This window comes from Cajanus cajan, chromosome 7 (assembly GCF_000230855.2).
Source record: "Cajanus cajan strain Asha chromosome 7, NIPB_CcT2T_4, whole genome shotgun sequence".
Taxonomy (NCBI): Eukaryota; Viridiplantae; Streptophyta; class Magnoliopsida; order Fabales; family Fabaceae; genus Cajanus; species Cajanus cajan.
Window position 1 is genome coordinate 45080018 of NC_138523.1, and position 21529 is coordinate 45101546.

The 21529-nt window shown below is 32.2% G+C and overlaps 3 protein-coding genes across 6 annotated transcripts; 1 reads left to right on the forward strand and 2 right to left on the reverse strand.

Moving 5' to 3' along the window:
• The first annotated feature begins 650 nt into the window (after positions 1-650).
• LOC109816854 (RNA-binding ASCH domain protein) lies at positions 651-4289 on the forward strand. Of its 4 annotated transcripts, XM_083059827.1 has the most exons (8): positions 651-866; positions 971-1114; positions 1208-1275; positions 1372-1422; positions 1611-1670; positions 1745-2236; positions 2728-2894; positions 3407-4289. In XM_083059827.1, exons 1-8 carry the CDS (start codon positions 737-739, stop codon positions 3423-3425), a joined length of 1131 nt encoding a protein of 376 aa, XP_082915953.1. In that variant the 5' UTR covers positions 651-736; the 3' UTR covers positions 3426-4289. The 4 variants fall into 4 exon arrangements, with proteins under 4 accessions (XP_082915953.1, XP_020237611.1, XP_082915954.1 ...); XM_020382022.3 differs by lacking the exon at positions 3407-4289 and having other exon boundaries at positions 2725-2863; XM_083059828.1 differs by lacking the exons at positions 2728-2894; positions 3407-4289 and adding an exon at positions 2549-2611.
• Positions 4290-9481: 5192 nt separating this feature from the next.
• LOC109812310 (ethylene-response factor C3) lies at positions 9482-9970 on the reverse strand. The gene has a single exon (XM_020376249.2). The coding sequence runs from the start codon at positions 9968-9970 to the stop codon at positions 9482-9484; it is 489 nt and encodes a 162-aa protein (XP_020231838.1).
• A 4100-nt stretch (positions 9971-14070) lies between these two features.
• On the reverse strand, positions 14071-16761 carry LOC109812302 (CST complex subunit STN1). Its single transcript, XM_083060963.1, has 2 exons — positions 16627-16761; positions 14071-14604 (listed from the first exon to the last, which is right to left on the reverse strand). The coding sequence occupies exons 1-2, from the start codon at positions 16759-16761 to the stop codon at positions 14071-14073; spliced, it is 669 nt and encodes a 222-aa protein (XP_082917089.1).
• Between the last annotated feature and the right edge of the window lie 4768 nt (positions 16762-21529).

Genomic DNA, 21529 nt, shown 5'->3' on the forward strand with positions numbered 1-21529 from the left:
TTAAAATATATATTCATATAAATTTTAAATATAATTTATATATTTAAAAATAATTTCTCTTATTCATTTAAACATAATATTTATCTATATATAATTTATTATAAATTTTAGTTATATATAATAAACATATAACTTTAACATCCTAGATATTAAAATTCTAATTGAATAAAAAGTGAAAAGATTTTTGAAAAACTTTATCATAAAAGAAAAATTCTAAATATTTTATTTAAATACAAGTCTTTACAAAGAATTTTTTTGTAAACTTGTAATATATAAGGATAGATTTATAAATAAATAATATAATTAAAAATTAAAAAAAAATATTTTTTTAATAAATCCTCTCATCCTTAAAGACAAAGTTTCTAAAAACATTTTGGAACAAAATAACCATTGATTTAAAAAGTGGTTAAAAAGTGTCAGCTAAACTTTTTTTTTTTTGTTACAAGAGCTTTAAAAAAAAGTAAAAGAGAAAAGCAAGATAAATAAATAAAATAGAACTATTCTCTCGTAAAGATAAATAAACATTTAAAAAACAAAGATAATGCAATTTTATATTGAAAAATAAAATAATATAAAAAATTTAAAAACAAAAAATTGAATTTGAAAAAAATCATATTTGCCCTATTTTAAACGTTGATACCGATGAATTAGATGAAATATTGGAATCCAAGCGCGAGCAATCATTATTTGTGATTCTGACTCAGGTGTTTGCGCCGTTGCTTGTTGGGGTGAAGCAATGAGACGAAACCATTCTAACTCCGGCAATTACCGGAATCCATGTCTAACTATGCACCAGCCTTGGGCCTCTCTCCTCGTTTACGGGATCAAGCGCGTCGAGGGCAGGTCATGGCCTGCTCCAATCACAGGTTTCTTGTTTTTTTTTCTTTTTTTTTTCCCCCACTTTTTTGGGGTTGAATCATGAATGTTTATGTATGAAATTTTTTATTCCTATTTTTGTTTGTTTGTTAAGGTCGTCTTTGGATTCACGCCGCAAGTAAAGTCCCTGATGAGTCGACAATCAAAGCAATGGAGTACTTCTACAAGGAGATTTATGCACTCAATGGCATCACTGACATTCAATTTCCTCAACACTACCCCGTTTCTAGGCTTTTAGGTATAATATTAATACCACAACCTTGTCCCTTTGTTAATTCACTTCAATTCATCACTCACCACTCGACAATTTGAATGTTTGATTGATACACAGGCTGTGTTGAAGTGGTTGGTTGCTTAACACGTGATGAGTTAGCATGCTGGGAGATGGTTCCCGAAGGGGTACATTACCAATTACTAAACTTTTGTTTTTACTTATTAATTTCTATTTATACACATCATCTTCACTTAAGCCTTTTTTTTTTTTTTTTTCCTTAGGTGAGGTTGGAAGCACAAACTGATTATTGCTGGCTCTGCGAACGGCCTCAGGTTAGTGTCTTTCTACTGATGTGAAATTCCAATGGTTATCACTTAGTAGTCTGTTTGGAAACCTGTTTGCAATAGGAAACAGTTTTGTGTTTTTTTTTTTTTTTTTTTTTTTCCTATTTTGAACATACACACTAAGATTAACAACTGTTTGTATGTATGCTGAGAAAGTGTTTTTTCTTTCAATACAGAAATTGTTGATTCCATTTGAGATGCGGGGATACCAAGGTGTTTATAACCTGGAAAGGAAGGTATTATGGTTAAGTCTCTGTCATGCTTTCTGTTTTTTCTTGGAATGAAGGCTGATTTTTGTACTTGTTCAAAGATCTATGAAGCTGCTGTTAGAGGGCTATCTCCAGTTAATTGTCCGTTGCCCGTGAAATTTCCACTTCCAGATCCACGAGATCCACTTTCCTTGAAGCCATGTTCCATCTCTGCGCTTAGGCCTAATTTAAAAGGAACTGAAGTGGACAAATCATCAACTATAAGTCTGGCCATAGCTGGGGCACGAGCAGCAGCCACCCAGTTCTCAAAGAAAGATCAGAATTCCCCTAGTACTGCTCAGAGCAATGCACTTAATAACATGAACGCTAATAATGAGGACATAGAAATTGCAAGATCGTATAATCTACGAAGCAGGTCTATGGAAAAGGACAATATGTCATCCACTGATTTGAATAAGAAACTTGACGATGAGACCTTGCCTTCATATCAGGAAGAGAAAAGCAGTAGAAATAAGAGTGAGGGAAGCAGTAAGCAGAGTCGATCTCCTGGTGCAGAAGCAGATTTCAGAAAGTATCATCAACCCCCGTCTAAGGTATATTTCTTAAAAATAGTGACATTATGTATGTTCTATTATTATTTGGTAGACAACTCAGCCTCATTTTATAGTTACTGTTATATAATTAAAGCAAAACAGTGGAAATAAAACATAGAAAAATAGAGAAAAAGAAAGAATCTTTCATTTGGTGTAACACTCGCTTCATATCAATAGTTAATTGTATCACCCCCTTATTTTCCCAAAGGGACAGTACATAAGTTATGTGTAACGTTGATATGACTGGTTTATGGACTATTTCAGAACTATATTGATCTAATTCATATAAATTGAGATATTTGTTTTGTGTAGTCAAGTGGATCAAGGGATCATTCAACATAGTGGGGTTACTTGCCTATTATCCAGAATAGATTATCTAACATGTAATAGTTAAATCATAAGGTTGGGTTTCCATGTATGTATTATTAATATGATTTCTTTAATTTATTTCTTAAGACTATTAATATTTATTTTATATATTTTTGAAGTAGGGAGTGTTGGAGGATTTCTCTCACCCTGAGCGGGGACAGAGATGGGTGCCCACTTTTCATTCTTGGCAAGGATGTGGGGTTAGGTTTGGGGAGGCAGGGTCATGTCTAGTCACAAAGCACCCTGAGAGATGTGGTGGCTTTGTCATCTACCCATCAAAGCCATCTAAGTTGAGGCTCTGCCTATATTATGCTAACATACACAAATCATATTTAACATTTTAGGCTTTTAGCACCGTCCATCATTTTCTTGCATCATTGCATCATTGTATCATTGTGTATCAAATCTTGATTCTTATTATTGGAATGATCAAACCAAAGCTGTTCACTTGTGCATGCATTCATTACCTTGTTGTTTCTGAATGCAAAGTTGCTCTAGCAACTCAAGTAATCTTTTTACATTCTCAAATGATGAATCTTTTACATTTATAGCTTGTAGACATGTTTTTCATGAGAGAGGCTTTCTTTATTTGCATAATTAGATTACGTATCTGTCTTCTTGTAAGTTTTAACTTATTTAAGTTCTATATTGGCAACAAAAAAGAATGCATTAGAATATCACCATACAATGCTCAGTACGAGTCATTTTCTCTGCTTACTTTTAAAAATAGGACACTAGTTGTGGTAATATACTGCTAAAAAATACAGGTAGCTAAATTATGTTTGTTCTCTTCGTTATTAGATTTTTGCTGCTGCGTTGAAAAGCTTGAAGCAATGATCGTGGAAGGAGTTTGATCACTTGAAGTCTGGATGTGAATTTGTAACATAATGAATTGTGTGTAACTTTTGAAGCTGAAACAAAGCTTGGAAGTGGTTGCTCTCATGAAATTGTTTTGATGTAGAGTCTTTACTATTATAAATTTATGTCATTTCTAGGTGTCTGAGTGATAGAGCTCAGGTTCTTGTATAATAATTAGTAAATAGACTGTAAAAGATTCTAGTCTGTAGATAACGGGGTGATGGATTGCATCCAAGCATACAGACTCGTGCTGCATGATGTTAGAAATGAATCTTTGTTTGCATCCATCTAGAACAGATCTAGGCATCCCCAAGTCCATAAAATAAAAATAAAAATAGATCACAGATAAGACCATATATATAGTATCAAAATCTGGATTTGAGAGTTTGCATTCACCCTTGACAAACGAGCCTTCTCAATTCCCTCAGATTCTTCTGGTATCTGGAACCTTAATTCCCATTTGTGCAGTGGACTCGTAGTTCGCAAGTCTTTCCCACCACTCTACAATTGGACCTTCATTCTCATTCAAAGATCAAGTACTTGACATTTACAATTCCCTTATTTGATGAACCCAATCTCTTTGCGTGAGGCAGTATATTCTTTCTTAATCCATAAAGTTTTTGACGGAATAGTCTTGGTCAAGGATCCTACTACAAGGACTGTAGGTTTAGGAGAATACAAGATTGGGTAAGGAATGAGGTTAGTAGGCCTAAGTTCATCCTAAGCTATAGGCTACTTGATATTTAGCCCAATATTTCTTATGTACATATGTCTTTTGTTTTGATATTGTATTTTGGGTTAAATAATATAAAACTTTTTTTTTTTTTGAGGTGTAACTAGTAATTGATCCATATAATTAAATGAATTGGATATTGGACCTTGGAGGTAGCGTCTACCCACATGGGTTGGACGCTCACCATGGTGTAAAAAATTGCCTACCATTTCTTCGGTGAGATTCCATTAATTGTTTTGTGATTTCAAATCATGTACTTTAACTTGTGATTTTTAAGTCAAATGATCATATATTAAGGAGCTTGAGCACAAGATGTAACCAAGATAAAATAGACAAAATAACAAGTCTTAAAGCTAATAAGTTGACTGGATCCTTTAAACCTAAAAAAGATCTTTGCACCAAAATAGGCAAGCTATGTAAAGGAAAAAGCAATAAAAACCACCAAACCCACCTTTCTAATTTGTTTTTGTAAATGTATCGAATAACACACTTTTTGATAGCCTTTTGATTGTCCTCCACCACATTAGCCCCATTGTCCAACCATATCAACATTTTGACATGTGGCTTTTTACTTGTCAATTGTTGTAAGACTTATTTTGCGAAAAATTTAAAATTGATCTAAATTGATTCATAACCAATTCAATCTAAATTAAATAAATTTGATATGTCTATAAGGAAAAATTGAACCAATCCATTTTGCAAAATTGATTCGGTTACTGAAAACATTTTTACAAAATGAATTGGTTTGGTTCATTTTTTTTAAAAAAAATTGGTCTATATATGAGTATAAAGTAAATAACTGCATCGAATCAATTTAGGTTAAAAAAATCCGATCTATATTTTAAAAAATCCGGACCGATCTATTTTATAAAAAATGGATTGGGTAATCAATATACTTTTATAAAATGGATTGGGTAATCAATATACTTTTATAAAATGGATACGTTCGGATTAGTTTGAATTTTTTCAAAAGTGCAATCTAATAACATCTGTACTCCCCACAACCACTTCTTGAAAATCACAATTTGCACATCCATTACTCATAACAAATTAACATGTTTACATACAATCTCTCATTAAGTCAACATGAGGTAACATAGTGTAATTCTTCCAAAAATTTGTTCCATTGTCAGACTTGATTTTTTTACCATATCGGTCATTTTATACAAGTTAATATTCTTTTCACTCTTGAAATTGGAGGAGCTAGGAAGCAAGTGAAGAAAATTGTCTACCATATCTCTACCTAGATTCCATCAATTGTTGTGATTTCAAATCATGTACTTCAACTTGTGATTTTTTAAGTCAAATGACCACATATTAAGCAAAATAACAAAAGTCACAAAGCTAACAAGTTGACTAGACCCCTTAAACCAAAAAAAGACCTTTGCATCAAAATAGGTAGGCTACATAAAGGAAAAAACAATAAAAACCACCGGAGCCACCTTTCTAATTTCTATTATAAATGTATCATATAACACATTTTTTGCTAGCCTTTTGATTGTCCCCCACCACAATAGTCCCACCGTCCAACCATATCAATATTTTGACAGCATGCAACTTTTTACTTGCCAACTATTGTAAGACTTATTTTGCAAAAAATTCAAATCGATCTGAACTGATTCATAACCAATTTGATCTGTCTATAAGGAAAAATTGAATCAATCCACTTTGCACAATTGGTTCGATTACTTAATAAAAAGAGAAAAATATAGGTTATCTATCTATTTCTTTATTGATATTATTACGGATTTGTCCGTTATGGGTTTGATGGAATCTTATACTCATAATAAATGACATTTACTTTCTCTTCTCTATATTTTCTGCTTTAAATTTAATTTTTATTACTCTTCGAAGCTAATGTACATATGATCTTGCTATTTATCTACCTCTATATATATAACAAATAACAATACACACGGATCTTTGAAAAAAAATTGAGAATATTTTATGCATAATTACTTTTGTAGTTGTCAATTTTTAAACACTAATATGTAAATTATGCTTATAGGAAAAAATAAATTTTATACTTTTAATGATAAAAGAAGAGTGTGGGTATTATTCTTTATAAGAAATTCCTCTATGTCAAAATTACTTCATTTCATGTGGTGAAATGAAGAGGGAAATTTTTGCGCTATCCTCAAAATAAAGAAAGTACTACTTCGATTAAAAATAAAAATAAAAATAAATTATTGGAGTGCTTCTAGCTAAAAAGTTAACATGATCTTGAAGAAAAATATCAAATCATTATCAAGAGAATAAACATAAATCACGCATCATAGTTTAATTAAAATAACTAAATTTTGTAATTATCTCTTCACCTCTTTCCTCTTTTATTTTGTTATATTAATATTTATATTATTTGTATTTCATATTTCTTCCTATATCAGGATACACACTTCACTTTTATCTCTGGGTTATTGTTATCTTGGTCTTCGATCTTTTCGTTTGGCTCTAAGTAATCCGAGTAAGGGGTGCCTGCAAAAGACACTCCGACGTTCAAGTAAGTGATCGGCATAATAAATGCGGTAGTTCAAGTTAGTTACATACCTCGTTGAGGGTCTATTTATAATGGTCGTTATTAGGTTGCGATTAGGGAATGAACCCCAAGAAATTAGGAGGTTAAATTAGTGTATTAGGTAAATTAATCTCTCTTTAATTTACCTAACTCGACTCCGTGTCCTCGAGTATGCGAATCCTGCTGACCGAGTCGGCCGACCCTTATTTTGCCGAGCTAACCGATCCGATCGTGTTAGGTATACTCAGTCGGGTCGGCCGAACTAGGTGTGATTGGCCTGGCCGATTATATGGTATAATATTGATTTTATAATTTTATATAATTTTCTGTTATCAAACTCAAATACAATAGCATTTCGTTTGGTTAAAAGGCATCTTTACCAACTTAAAATATGCATTACAGCTGGTAGATTACTTTTCTAAAGTACGTTCATAATAAAATACAGTTTTTTTAATTTATTTATAGAGAAAATGGTACTCATTTCTCCTAAGTCCTCACCTTTATCTCTTATAAAACAAATAAGGAAAAATATGAGATTTACTTAATAAAAAATAATTTTTGTCCTTTTCTTTATGGTGTTAGACTTGGGGTGTCAAAATTCAAGCTTTCCACGATGTAGCAGCTTAGTTTCAATCAAGTTGTCTACTACAAATTTCCTTCTTTGGAAATCTCAAATCCTATACCTTTGATTAGAGGCCTTAATCTTGAGTATCACATCACATATTCTGAAATGCCAGTTGATAAAGTCATCGACTCAATTCCAAAAAAAAAAGAGCAATGGATGTTGAATGATGGCCATGCTCATTTCATGGCTTCTTAGTGACATGAAAGAAGAAACTGTTAGCATGATCTACGAAAGGGATACAACTTGTTCAATTCAAAATACACTCCATGACCAGTTGTTGCCTAAACACTGAAGACAGCGAGGCTCAATTGAAAAAAAAAATCTCTATGGCTTATCTAAGGGATCTTTCGTCCTTGGATGAATACATAAGAAAATTCAAAGAAACCAGTGACAAGCTTACAACCGTTGGCAAACCACTCTCATAAAGAATTGGAAGCAAATACAAGGAGTTTCGAATTGCAGTTTTATCAAAAGCTCCATATCCTTCTTTTAATCAATTTATTATATCCTTGCAAAACTTTCAACAGCTAAAAATTCAAGTTAAATCAAAATCAACAATTTCACATCAATTTTATAGAATGATGTAACTTTGAGTTCTCAAGTAAAAAATTTGAGCCAAAATTTTGAGGAGGATAAAACTCATTCTTGCTTATTCGCTAATGTTATCATTAAAAAATATAACAACATAGACATTATTACACGTCATTAGTTTAGCTGTTTATCGGAGCAAATGTCATCATAAAGAATAAAAAATCGTTCATGCATCTCATGTCTTCATTTTCACATCCCTCATGTATTTGTAAAAAAAAATGAGCTGTGTATTGAATTATTTGTAGATTTCTGGCATATTTATATTCTAATTTTCTACCGTGCATAGAGGGATATTAGGTATAATATAACTGGTTATTATTATTTTTAATAGAGTCGGCCAATAATTGAAACTTAAATAATCATTGTTCTTAATTCTCTTAACAAAAGCAATAAGTATAAATTTAATAGTTAAACTAAATCATAGATAAAAGCTTGAATTAAGATTAGAAGTTAATTACAGGACAAATCCCATTTGAATCACCAAACCTAGCTATAAAGATTTAGAAATACACAACAAAAGAACATCAAACAAGAAAAACTGAAAAGTATTCCTTAACCTTCTTCAAAAAATTGAAGGAAAAATTAATCATCCAAGGCCTTATTTCTTCAATCCTTTACCGTGGGGTATCCCTTGGTAACCTATATTTTTCTCTTTTTATTAGGTTTTGGCAGCAAAGTTTCTATTTTTAGCATAAATGATACGGAGAGGTGGTAAGCTACAGTAGTTACCCAAGCACAAGATATGCGCTGCCTGAAGCACAGTTTTTGTTATAAGGTTGGGTTGGGCATCCTTTTCCATTAATTTATCTTTTAAGCTTCTAACAAGTCTTTAAGTTTCCAAAATCATATTTTTTCATCTTTAAATTAGCTATATGACGGCTTTCTTCTCTATCAAAATTAAAGAGAGAGACAAAATGATGATTTTCTTTTGTATGTTCCTAAACCTAGATCATTCTTGCCGACTATGAGAAACTAATTTACGAAGTAAAGTGAATTTTGCCTCTTCTTATCAACTATTTTCCATACACACACAATTACAAGATAATAATAATAAATCCATCGATCAATATGTTTAAAAGAGATAATTAATTATTTACCTATATCATATCGTGCTTTGTTGATTATATATACTGTACTAGAATAGCAGAAAAATAACTCTTGACTATAAAAAATGTTTTTAAGAAAACTTAGTTCCAACATATTGCCTTGAAAGAAGCCAAGCAGCAAATATGAAGATATCAAAGGAACTACGTGACTTGGAATATATCACTTCCTAGCTAGTTTTACTTTTAGGTTCATGAAAAAATAGAATGAAGAAGAAAATATAAAACTACAGAAGTACTGTTTTCTTCTAAAGCTTTGTTGCAAGAATTATACGAAACATCACTTCCTGATGAAAAAAAGAAAAAAAAAAAAAACACGAAACGTAACATACATGATAATGTAATTATTGAAATAACTAGTCTGCATTTTAAAAAGTAAGCGAATAGTGATGCCTTTAATTCTTTCCTAATGGTTTTTAGGGTTTGGTTTTGGAAAAAGTGTATCAAATTGTTAGGGCGAAGAAGTAGGTGGAACTGATGAATGTTCGCAGAGTGTGAGAAGTTGTTCCAAATAATGTGCTCCCAAATCTTCCAACACGACAACGTTTTCGAGCCGAAGCCGTTCCCGATGCTTTCTCATCTTCCTGTTCATGAAGTTGCGCTTCTTCAGTTCCAAAACGGGAGAGAAACCTCTCTGGAACCTGAAGTCCATGTTGCGAAGCGATTGCAGCACGAGTTGAGGTTGAAAATTGAGAACTGCGTTGTGGCCGCGCGTTGCTAACGCAGCTTGGTCGTAAGCCAAAGCAGCATCCTCGGCAGTGTCGAAAGTTCCCAACCAAACCCTCGACCCATTCCTGGTAGAGTCCCTTATCTCCGCCGCGTACTTCCCGCGTCCCCGCCTTCGGACCCCTCTGTATGAAACCTTTTGTTTCTCTTCATTAGAGGGAAATATACAAGAGTGAAGGGAAGGGTTTTCCGAGTTTGGGTTTGGAGTGTCCATATATAATTAAGATGATGTTTGATTTTTTGTTTAGGGTTGATCTGATCTCGTTCTGTTATGGAATATTGGGATCTGAAATAGCATGTGTTGTTTAAATAGACGGTGAATGAGTGATAATTAGGAGTAAAAGAAGACACAGTTGCAGAAATTAATAAAGATATGGGAAAAGAATAGGAGATTAATTTCATGCAAGTGTATGTACCAGTAGTCACACAGTATGTTGTCGCGACACTTCTAGCATCAATTCAAAGTACCACATGCATGCACTATGTATATACGAAGAGCGAGTTTTGTTTGAGGGTCAAAAACACTCCATGCAGTACTTCACTCCGAGTGTAGCAAATAAACTCTCCATTCGCTACATGATAAGTTATTTCTTCCAATTTCAATTGCGTTGTCTTTTTCAAGAATATGTTAAATATACTTTGCCTATTTATAATTAATGTGTACGTACGTAGATAAGAGATAGAAAAACTCAGGATCTTCTGATGTTTAAATTTAATATAATCGCTATACATTTTAATGAAAGTTTGGTAAATCCAGAGGCAAATAAGTTAACTAAGAAACTAATTTAATAAAATCAAATTGTTTGGTAAACTAGTATACAAGTATTTTATTAGCTTATACTCCTTCAGGTCTTTTTATTATAAGAGACTTTTATAAGAAGAGTATGTTTATCAGGGGAATATTAAGTGTTGTGTAAGCTCTTCTTTTAGGGAATATTTGGTAAAAAAATAAAATTTTTTCATACCAAGAAGCATGATTATTAAAAATTACAAATTATCTTTAACAAAAGAGATTGTTAACTCAACTCCTAATTAATAATATGAGAGTTTTACTTTTTTATACAAGAATCCAATTAGAGATATTTAATTACTCTTATTATTTTTTTTACAAAAATAATATTAATTATTTTTGTATCTCTAAGTTGAATAAATAATATGCAGAATATATTAATGATTTAGGCTCGCTGTGAGTCTAATTTTGCCTTATGTGTGGAATACTTTAGCAACTTTACTTTACATTTCTACAAGCACACCGAATAAAAATTAGAACAATAAATATATTATTGAAGAGATTGATTGAAAAATCAAAGATAATAAAAATATGTCTCATTAATATAGTTGGTGTAATTTCAAAAAGAACCATATGAATTTAGAATAAATTTAATACTATTAACAAAATTATTTATTTTTAATTACTTATAAATTAGTTAATTGAAACTTATAAGATGGATTAAAAGAAGTAGTATTTTTTAAAATTGTTTCATCTAATGCTTGAAATTATTATTATTTTAAAATATTAAATATTAGAACAACAAATATATTAATGATTTAGGCTCGCTGTGAGTCTAATTTTGCCTTATTTGTAGAACACTTTAGCAACTTTACTTTATATTTCTACAAGCACATCGAATAAAAATTAGAACAACAAATATATTATTGAAGAGATGGATTGATAAATCAAAGATAATAAAAATATTTAAGAAAATAATAATAAAAATATGTCTCATTAATATAGTTAGTGTAATTTCAAAAGGAACCATTTGAATTTAGAAGAAATTTAATACTATTAACAAAATTATTTATTTTTAATTACTTATAAATTAGTTGATTGAAACTTATACGATGGATTAAAACAAGTATTATTTTTTAAAATTGTTTCATCTAATGCTTGAAATCATTATTATTTTTTTATAATATTTTTATCTTCACGATTTTATTAATTAGTTAACCTTTTTTAAACTTCTTATGTTCATAAACTTTAACATTCTCACTCATTTGATTGTTAAATGTTATTTTTTATAATATAAAATTGTTCATATTATAATAAACATATAAATAAATACTATGTATTTTAATATATAAATTATATTGATTTAAAATTTATATAGATAAATATTTTTTAACATATAAATTATATTTTATATCTGTAAAATAATTTATTTGTGATATAAAATTATTTTAATTATTGATAATTCCTTTTAAAAATATTAAATTTAACTTAGAAATATATATGATAAATAAAAATTGAAATAAATAATAAATTAAAAAAATCTCTAAAAACATTTTTCATTAATTTTTTTTTTCACTTTTCTTGTAGAAAAACTCTCATCTAAGGTAACGATTAAATACAAGAGTGAATTATAAATTAAGTTTCATGCTTATTACAAGAATATTACATGCAGTAACATAAAAATTTGTCATTATAAATATTATATATATACATGTATAAATCTATTTTACATATATCTATACACAATTTTAACGTTAATTTTGAATTAAATTTAACAATATATATTATTTATGTCTATAGCTTATACTTACATTTTTTTAATAAATCAATATATATTTTATTTATAATATATATAAAAATAATTTTTAATGATAAACATTATACGTTGTTACTTAAAATCAACATTTTACCTTTAAATGGTCGCTTATATGAGTGAATTTTACCTCTAGTTATAGGAAAATACTGATATTGATAAGAAAGAAAATAAATTAAATTAAATAACTAAAAACATATTTATAGAAAAATATGTTCATAACATTTTTTTAATGTTTTTTGAAATCATGGCACGTCGAATCAAATAAAAAGAAAGTAGCACCGTAATTAACAAGTAATTTTTATTGCTACCTAGTGAAAAATAACTGCACATTACTAATTTAATATAATTCTTTAATGAACTATTTTTATAAACAAGAAAAATTAATTACAAATATAATTTTTTATCATAAAATCATAATGATGACAGACTACGGTAACCCCACCAGACCTTAGTGTTCAATTAAAAGTATTGAAATAACGTGGCTTCAGTTCAAATTTAAACAGAACACATCAAGTTGGCTTCAGTTCAAATTTGATTTATGAACTTGATTCAATGGATATATATTGTACCACAAGCATCCATGGTTTTCGTAATCATTGACCGAACAACATCGTGATACACACTCATCGTAAGTAATATATAGTATCAATCCCACTCAATTCTGACTCCAAGTTTGTGATTCAAAGGTAAGGGTTGATCCATGTCTAAACAAGGTCACGAGTTTAAATCTTGTTTTATGTATATAGTCGCGTTAAATTTTAAGACCAACTATTTCATTCTTTAAGGTACCTCCAACATAGCGAGAAGATTAATCATGCTTATCCAGGAATGATCTTAAAAATAAAAATCTCACTAAATTCTACTCTTGATCTTTTTATAATATTTAATATGTCATTTTAATCTTAAACTTATAAAATTTATAATTTTAATCTAATTATTAAATATCTTGAAATTATTTTATTAACCATAATCTAATTAAATAATGAGATAAGATTAGATGACATTCTTAATAATTTTCTTTTTTTTCTTCAATATCATAAAGATAAAATGAGATAAAAATAGATTAAGGTTGAACACAAATGTGTAATTTAGTTTAAATATTATTAAATTATTATTATTTTAACATTTATCTATTTAATATCAAACTATGATCAATATTATAATTTTAATAATTAATGAATATATATCTAATAATTAATTTAAAATCATAGATTTTATTATTATTAGACTAAAATTATATAATTAAAAATAAAAGATTAAAAAATGATGGATATTAAATATTATAAGAGACTTAAAAATATAATTTAATTTATTATTTTTAATCAATAATATTGAATGATGGAAATTTCTTGTTTTCACTACTACAAAACACGCTATCTACATCGGTTCTTTAACATCATCTACATCGGTTATAAAACCGATGTAGAAGAGGGAGACGTAGTAAATGTATATAAATCTACATCGGTTATATTATAACCGATGTAAATCTATACCCCTCTAGCTGCCACCGAGAACTGCGTCGTCGCCGTCACCGCCTTCCAATTGTCCCTCTATCTGCTCCGCCTTCGGATCCACCTCCACCATCATCCTCCAAGCCAACACCACTCTCCAAAGCCCCAACAACACCTTCCAATTGCCCCGCTATCTGCTTCGCCTTCGGATCCACCACCATCATCCTCCAAGCCAACACCACTCTCCAAAGCCCCAACAACACCTTCCAATTGGGCCTCTTCACCTTCTCCCTATCCCCATCCCCAGGTCCATCCAACTACGACCTCGCCATCTGTGGTGGTGGTGGTGGCGGCGCAGAAGAAGAAGACAGCGAAGGCAAAAGATTGTAACAGTTGCGAGCCAAGAAGATGCAATTGATGCGGTGCAGGATCTCGGCGTTGGGGTCTCTCTCGAGCATGACGTCGGAGACGGTGACCTGCACGGCGCCCTTGTAGCAGGTGACCTGCACGGCGCCCTTGTAGCAGCCGAGCCTGCCTCTGACTCGACCCACGAAGCCGAGCGTGAGGAGGGCGGCGAAGTGCTCGGCGAGGTCGTGGCGGTGGCGGCGGGTGACGGAGGGGGAGTGGCGGTTGTTGAGCCAGAGCAGGCAGGGGACGCAGCCGGTGCCGTCGTCGATAGCGAAGCAGAGAAAGAGGCCGGGCTTGAGGTCGCGGAGGGTAACGGAGCCGAGGGTTTCGACGCGTGAGAGATGGATTCCTCTGCGGGAGAAGGAGGGAGATTGGGTGAGAGAGAGGAGATCGAAGGCGAGGAGTTTCACGTGCGTGTTACACCATCCGCCACACCTCCCTCCCTAGCCCAAACACAATCTGGGTCGCAGGCGCCGCAGAGGAAGTTGAAGGGAACAAGGAAGTTGAGGAAGGAAAGGGAGAGGATTAGGGTTTTCACGGGGTGCTATACTACATCGGTTATATTGAAAACCGATGTAGATATACTTTAAATATTTACAAAATTGCCACCGCGCATTTAAATTTACATCGGTTTTGTACATAACCGATGTAAATTTGCTTTCATATTTACGAATATGCCACTACATGCAATTTTTACATCGGTTCTACCTAAACCGATGTAGAATTAACGATGTAGAATACTCACTTTCTAGTAGTGTTTAAACTTGTTCTATAATAAAATGACATATACAAATCTATAGTATAAAAATTTGAAAATCGACGAATGGAAAGTTTTGTTAAGTGTCAATATGTAACGACCCGGCTCTCCAGCTCACAGATCCAGTGGTCAACTACCTCTGAGTCTGTATCTCCCCTGAACTATGGAGGGCGGCATTTCTGGAACTCAGCTAGATCCCGGCTCTCTTGTGACCCCACGGGCCTTGCTGCACCAGCTGCAACTCTATCAACATCCATCCTAGCAAAATAAGCATTTTGCCGCTGCATAGCCATAGCCATAATCTCCATGGCACGGGCTATCTGCTCATTGGTTCTAGTCATCGTCTACAGAAGTAACAGCATCTTTAGTATACAATAACTAAACTAAATAACCAACAACACAATAAAATATCACAACAAGACAGCACAACACAGAGTTAACACAACAAAAGCCTAAAGGATCCACCCCCAAAGAGTGTCCACTAGACTCGACCTGCTCTGATACAACTAAAGTGTAACGACCCGACTGGCCACTACACTCACAACCACAACGCACTGAAAACACTAGACAGAATAGAACGAGTATATAAATATAGGATCTAGAATATAAATATATACCATGTCCCAATCCGACTAGAGTTAGGGTGTACAATACAAAAATACATCCAAAAACCACTATATCAAGCGGCTGAAACAAACAAAACATCAAAAGGAGTCAGCTCTGCCTGCCAGCTACAGACTCACCACTAGTCACCACCTATCCCTGCTCTGCTCCCATATATAGTATGATCATCGCAGTCCAACCACATGGAAACAACAAAAGGGTAAGCTAGCATAAAAAGGAACAACATAAAGGAAGATTTAAGTAATATGAACAAATACAACTATCAACACATCATCAACATACATTTCGTCGGTTTTACAGCATAATCAACAGCTTAACAAAATTAGCTTAAAATACCACAACATTCAGCAATAATAGCACACATCTCACATCATCAGCATACAACTCATCAGCCATACAACATAACAGCAATAAAACATACAATGCGTCGTCACACATATCAACTCAGAGATCTCCTACAACACCTCAGCCTTTCGGCCTACAACACCTCAGCCTTTCGGCCTACAACACCTCAGCCTTTTGGCCTACAACACGTCAGCCTTTCGGCCTACAACACCTCAGCCTTTCAGCCTACATCATCCAATATCAACACACAGTTCAACACAACTGTACAGCTCAGCACATCAAATTAAAACTCATCTATCTTGTCAAATTACTCACCCAAACAACACCAATCAACCTAAGCACCTAAAACAACTCTCAACTTAACCAAATCACTAAATGTGAAATGGCAACCTTCACAGAAAACAGCACATCATGAGTTATACTACTCCTACCATACTCATCCTTATCTCATATGAAAGATAAGAAGATTTCCTACAACTCTCATGAAGACACCAAGTCCTAATTCCTTCATCTACCTTGTGAAAAATTCTAAAAACCGCAACAGCTATAACCAATGCTGGCAGCTTGACCTCTCTTCACTAAAACAGCCATATCGAGAGTTCTAGAACTCCTTTTTGGGTGATTCCAACGCCATTGGAAAGCTAATATCCAAGACTACAACTTTCATGAAGACCTTGAGACCAAATTCGGTCATCAAGACCCACCTCTGCAGCGCTCAATCCAGCGCTTCAGCTGTAACTCTCTGCCATTTCATTTTCCCTTCCACAACCATGGCGGCAAATCCACGGCCATAGCTGCAAGTTTCTGCCACTTCAATTTTTTTCTCCACAGCTATGACTGCAAAACCACAGCCATGGCTGCAAGTCTCTGCCATCACGTTTTTCCCCTTCCACAGCTATGGCTGTGAATCCATGGCTATAGCTGTAGGTTTCTGCAAGTGCATTTTTCTTCCACGGCTATAGCTGTGAGTTTCTGATCTTCCAAAAACTCCATGGATTTCACCTCCGTTTTCACTCAAAACCTCCATGAACATACAATCCAAGGACCCACAGTCCATGCTACAATTCAAATGCAATACTACCAACCACATGCAACCTAAAAACATCAAAAATCACCACATGCATGCATCCAAAACTCAAGAAGAAAAATCATCAATGTTCAACCTTCCATCAAGAAACCAAAAACCCCAACTTTACCCACATGCAACCAACACAACCAGAAAATCCCCAAAATTTATCCAACTCCGAAAACACCCAAAAGCACATTTTCCTTCAAGACAACCCATGAATCAGCCAACATCAAACATCTCATGAGTTTCTAAACTCATTTCCAACCAATCCAAGCGAAAACTAGCTTCCCTTACCTCGGTGAGACGATTCCGAGCTCCGGGAAGAGAAAGGAAGAAGAAGGAGAAAAGAAATCCACACTCGGCTAGCTCCGCACGGCTTCACTCTAGAGGAAGGAGGAGAAGAACCTCCTAGGTGCTCACGGCTTCAGCTAAAGAGAAGGGAATTTGAGAGTGAAAATTCAAAGTGAAAGGAGAAGGGAAAGTATAAGGTGAGTGATGAGAGGGAGAAAAGAGAGAAGAATGCCACGGGGTCTCACACAATATACTATATTCTCCTATACAGTATTAAGATATACTAAATTAGAATGTTTTTACTGTTCAATGTAAAATACATTTCAAAGAGTTTATAAATTTTAATTTATTATGCTTTGATGTGATTTATATAAAGAAAGCTAAAAAATGATTGATATTTATAATAAATAAACAGTTAAGATTCTTCTAGTAATTTAATTTAACAATAACTAAATTTTGTAAAATTATTTGTTTTATAAGAGATAAAGGTGAGGACTTAGGAGAAATGAGTACCATTTTCTCTATAAAAAAAATAAAAAACTGTATTTTATTATGAACGTACTTTAGAAAAGTAATCTACCAGCTGTAATGCATATTTTAAGTTGGTAAAAATGCCTTTTAACCAAACGAAATGCTATTGTATTTGAGTTTGATAACAAAAAATTATATAAAATTATAAAATCAATATTATACCATATAATCGGCCAGGCCAATCACACCTAGTTCGGTCGACCCGACTGAGTATATCTAACACGATCAGATCGGTCGACTCGGCAAAATAGGGGTCGGCCGACTCGGCCAGCAAGATTTGCATACTCGAGGACACGGAGTCGAGTTAGGTAAATTAAAGAGAGATTAATTTACCTAATACACCAATTTAACCTCCTAATTTCTCGGGGCTCATTCCCTAATCGCGGCCTAATAACGACCATTATAAATAGACCTTCAACGAGGTATGTAACTAACTTGAACTACCGCATTTATTATACCGATCACTTACTTGAACGTCGGAGTGTCTTTTGCAGGCACCCCTTACTCAGATTATTTAGAGCCAAACGAAAAGATCGAAGACCAAGATAACAATAACCTAGAGATAAAAGTGAAGTGTGTATCCTGATATAGGAAGAAATATGAAATACAAATAATATAAATATTAATATAACAAAATAAAAGAGGAAAGAGATGAAGAGATAATTACAAAATTTAGTTATTTTAATTAAACTATGATGCGTGATTTATGTTTATTCTCTTGATAATGATTTGATATTTTTCTTCAAGATCATGTTAACTTTTTAGCTAGAAGCACTCCAATAATTTATTTTTATTTTTATTTTTAATCGAATTAGTACTTTCTTTATTTTGAGGATAGCGCAAAAATTTCCCTCTTCATTTCACCACATGAAATGAAGTAATTTTGACATAGAAGAATTTCTTATAAAGAATAATACCCACACTCTTCTTTTATCATTAAAAGTAAAAAATTTATTTTTTCCTATAAGCATAATTTACATAGTAGTGTTTAAAAATTGACAACTACAAAAGTAATTATGCATAAAATATTCTCAATTTTTTTTCAAAGATCCGTGTGTATTGTTATTTGTTATATATATAGAGGTAGATAAATAGCAAGATCATATGTACATTAGCTTCGAAGAGTAATAAAAATTAAATTTAAAGCAGAAAATATAGAGAAGAGAAAGTAAATGTCATTTATTATGAGTATAAGATTCCATCAAACCCATAACGGACAAATCCGTAATAATATCAATAAAGAAATAGATAGATAAGCTTGCTAGTGGTATTTAACGATATACTTTACTGATGAACAAATATAGAGGAAAGCTTCTTGATGTCAACAATTTTTATTTTTATTTTTAACTAAAGATTTGAACGATTATAAGGTGAGTACAATCATCCTGTGTTTTTTTTTTTCTAAAATGTTAATGTCATAATGATATCTATAAATAAATGCACAACATGAACATTTTATTTTATTTGAAAAAAAAAATGCAAAAGAAAAACGGGAGTAGAAAAAATAAGAAGAATTTTATTTTATTTATTATAAGAGAAAAAGGCACAAGGGTACGAAAAGAGAGAAATTGATTTTGTTTAAAATTATTGAGTAGTGTAATTTAAATGTATGATGTATATGTATGATTTACGTGTTTAGTATATACATATAGTCTGAAGAGTTAATTTGTACATGTATCATTTTTGTATGTATAGTATGAAGGTTTAGTATGTACATATAAGGTTTAGAGGTTTAGTTTGTACATATAATCTAATGATATAGTTTGTAAATATCATCTGTATACCTTAATTTATCAATATTATATGTTTGTATCATATGTTAATGTACTCAATAAATATATGTTTGTATTATAACTCATTAATAAGAAAAATGAGTAGTCATGTGTAATACACGAGTGTGGAATAAATTTTTTTCTCTACTCAATTTTTATTTTCTGTTATTTGTTATGAGTGTACGTTTTGTGTATGACATCCCCAACAAATTGATATCAAAAGCTTGTTAATTGTGAAGGATCAATGGGTAGTGTGTGTGAAATCCATTAGGTTATAAAGCGTTTTATTGTAAGAGAAACTATTTCTTATGTGAGTTTTTACTATTCGTGTATGGATACTTCTACTTTCTTAGTTGTGTTGGAAGAGTGAATCATGACTAATTTTTATGGGGTTTTCCTTGCCAACTTACTTGTTTTTTTATTGCAAACACTTCGAGCAATAATTTGTGAAGATAGGTGTCATTTTTTGCTTCCAAGAAGTGTTAAAAATTGTGAAGAATGAGATTTAATAAGTCGAAAAAAGTGGTACAGTGACGTACGGGCAACTTATAGAGAGTCCAAGAAGAAAGATTGTAAAGCTCTCTTCTTGATCTATTAATGTGTGAATTATGCAAATTTTGAGAAAATTTGCTCAGCTAGTTCAAAAAGAAAAAGCTTGGGATGTTCTGCATAAAGCTTATGGAGGTGCAAAAAAAGTTTTAGATAGAGAATTGCAATAAAGTAGTGGCTCTAGTTGAGACAAATGTGAAGTTGGTAAAAGGAGAAACAAAGAAGTGTGTTGATGCCACATTGTACAAGTACATTGTGGGATCGCTAAGATTTTTATGAAATAGCAAGTGTGACATCAATTTTGCAGTTGGGTTGGTTAGAGATTCATGAGTGATCCAAGAATCTCACACATGGTTATTGCCATACATATTTTGAGGCACTTGAAGGGAACACAAGAGTATAGCATGTTGTTTCCAAAGGAAAATGACTAGTGTGTGACAGAAATTGAAGCATTTCTATTCTAACTAGTATGAAAACAAGGTGGACAGAAATAGTACTTCTGGTTACTTGTTTCGTTCTCTTACACCAATTTCTTGGTGTTCAAAGGAGTAAAGTGTGGTTGCTCTATCTTCTTATGAGGCAGAGTATATAGTTTCTTCAAAAGCAACATGCCAAATTTTATGGTTGGAATCACTGCTTGAAGAATTGAAGATTAAGTACAAGAAACCAGTGCAATTGTTTGTTGACAACAAACATCTATAAGCTTGGTCAAGAATCCAATTGCACATGGAAGACGTAAGCATATAGATTAAGTTTCATTTCTTGAGAGACCAAGTGAGCAAAGAAAAATTGGAGTTAGTTTATTATTGTATTGAGTTATAGGTTACAAATATTTTTACTGAACTATTGAAGATGGATATATTCAACGAGTTAAGAGAGATGCTAAGAATTGTGCCTTTAAAACATTTGAATTAAAGAGCAGTGTTGAATAGTGTAATTTAAATGTATAATCTACATATATTATCTGTATATATAATTTGCGTATTTAATATATACATATAGTCTGGAGGTTTAATCTATACATATATTATCTAATGGTACTATTAGATTATATATAAAGACTAAATCTTCGGACTAAATATACAAACTAAACATTTAAATTATAATATTCAACATTTCAGTCCTCGAAGTACTCCAATATATTATTTGACAAAGTACATGATGGATGTATTTACAATGATAATTCTTGTCTACGTTAACAAAGAGAACATGTAGGTATGTGTGAGAGAATGATTAAGTCAATGCTTGAATTTGCATTACGTTGGTTTTAGTCTTTTTTACACTCAACATTTGTGAATTTCACATATTTTACATGCTTTCTCCTAAGTTTTGACGCGAAACCAAAGATAACATTAAAATGTCCCCATTATATAGAACTAGGTGAAAAAAGTAATTTGTCTATTTATTTAAAAATAAAAGGACGAAGATAA

Excerpts from the sequence above, each read along its gene's own strand:
- LOC109816854 (XM_083059827.1), top strand. The coding sequence starts at position 737 with ATGAGACGAAACCATTCTAACTCCGGCAATTACCGGAATCCATGTCTA. Across the intron at positions 867-970 it reads ATGGCCTGCTCCAATCACAG|GTCGTCTTTGGATTCACGCC; the intron begins GTTTCTTGTTTT and ends TTGTTTGTTAAG. Across the intron at positions 1,276-1,371 it reads GGGAGATGGTTCCCGAAGGG|GTGAGGTTGGAAGCACAAAC; the intron begins GTACATTACCAA and ends TTTTTTCCTTAG.
- LOC109812310 (XM_020376249.2), bottom strand. The coding sequence starts at position 9,970 with ATGGACACTCCAAACCCAAACTCGGAAAACCCTTCCCTTCACTCTTGT.
- LOC109812302 (XM_083060963.1), bottom strand. The coding sequence starts at position 16,761 with ATGGCAGAGACTTGCAGCCATGGCTGTGGTTTTGCAGTCATAGCTGTG. Across the intron at positions 14,605-16,626 it reads GGAAAATGAAATGGCAGAGA|GGAGGGAGGTGTGGCGGATG; the intron begins GTTACAGCTGAA and ends TGTTTGGGCTAG.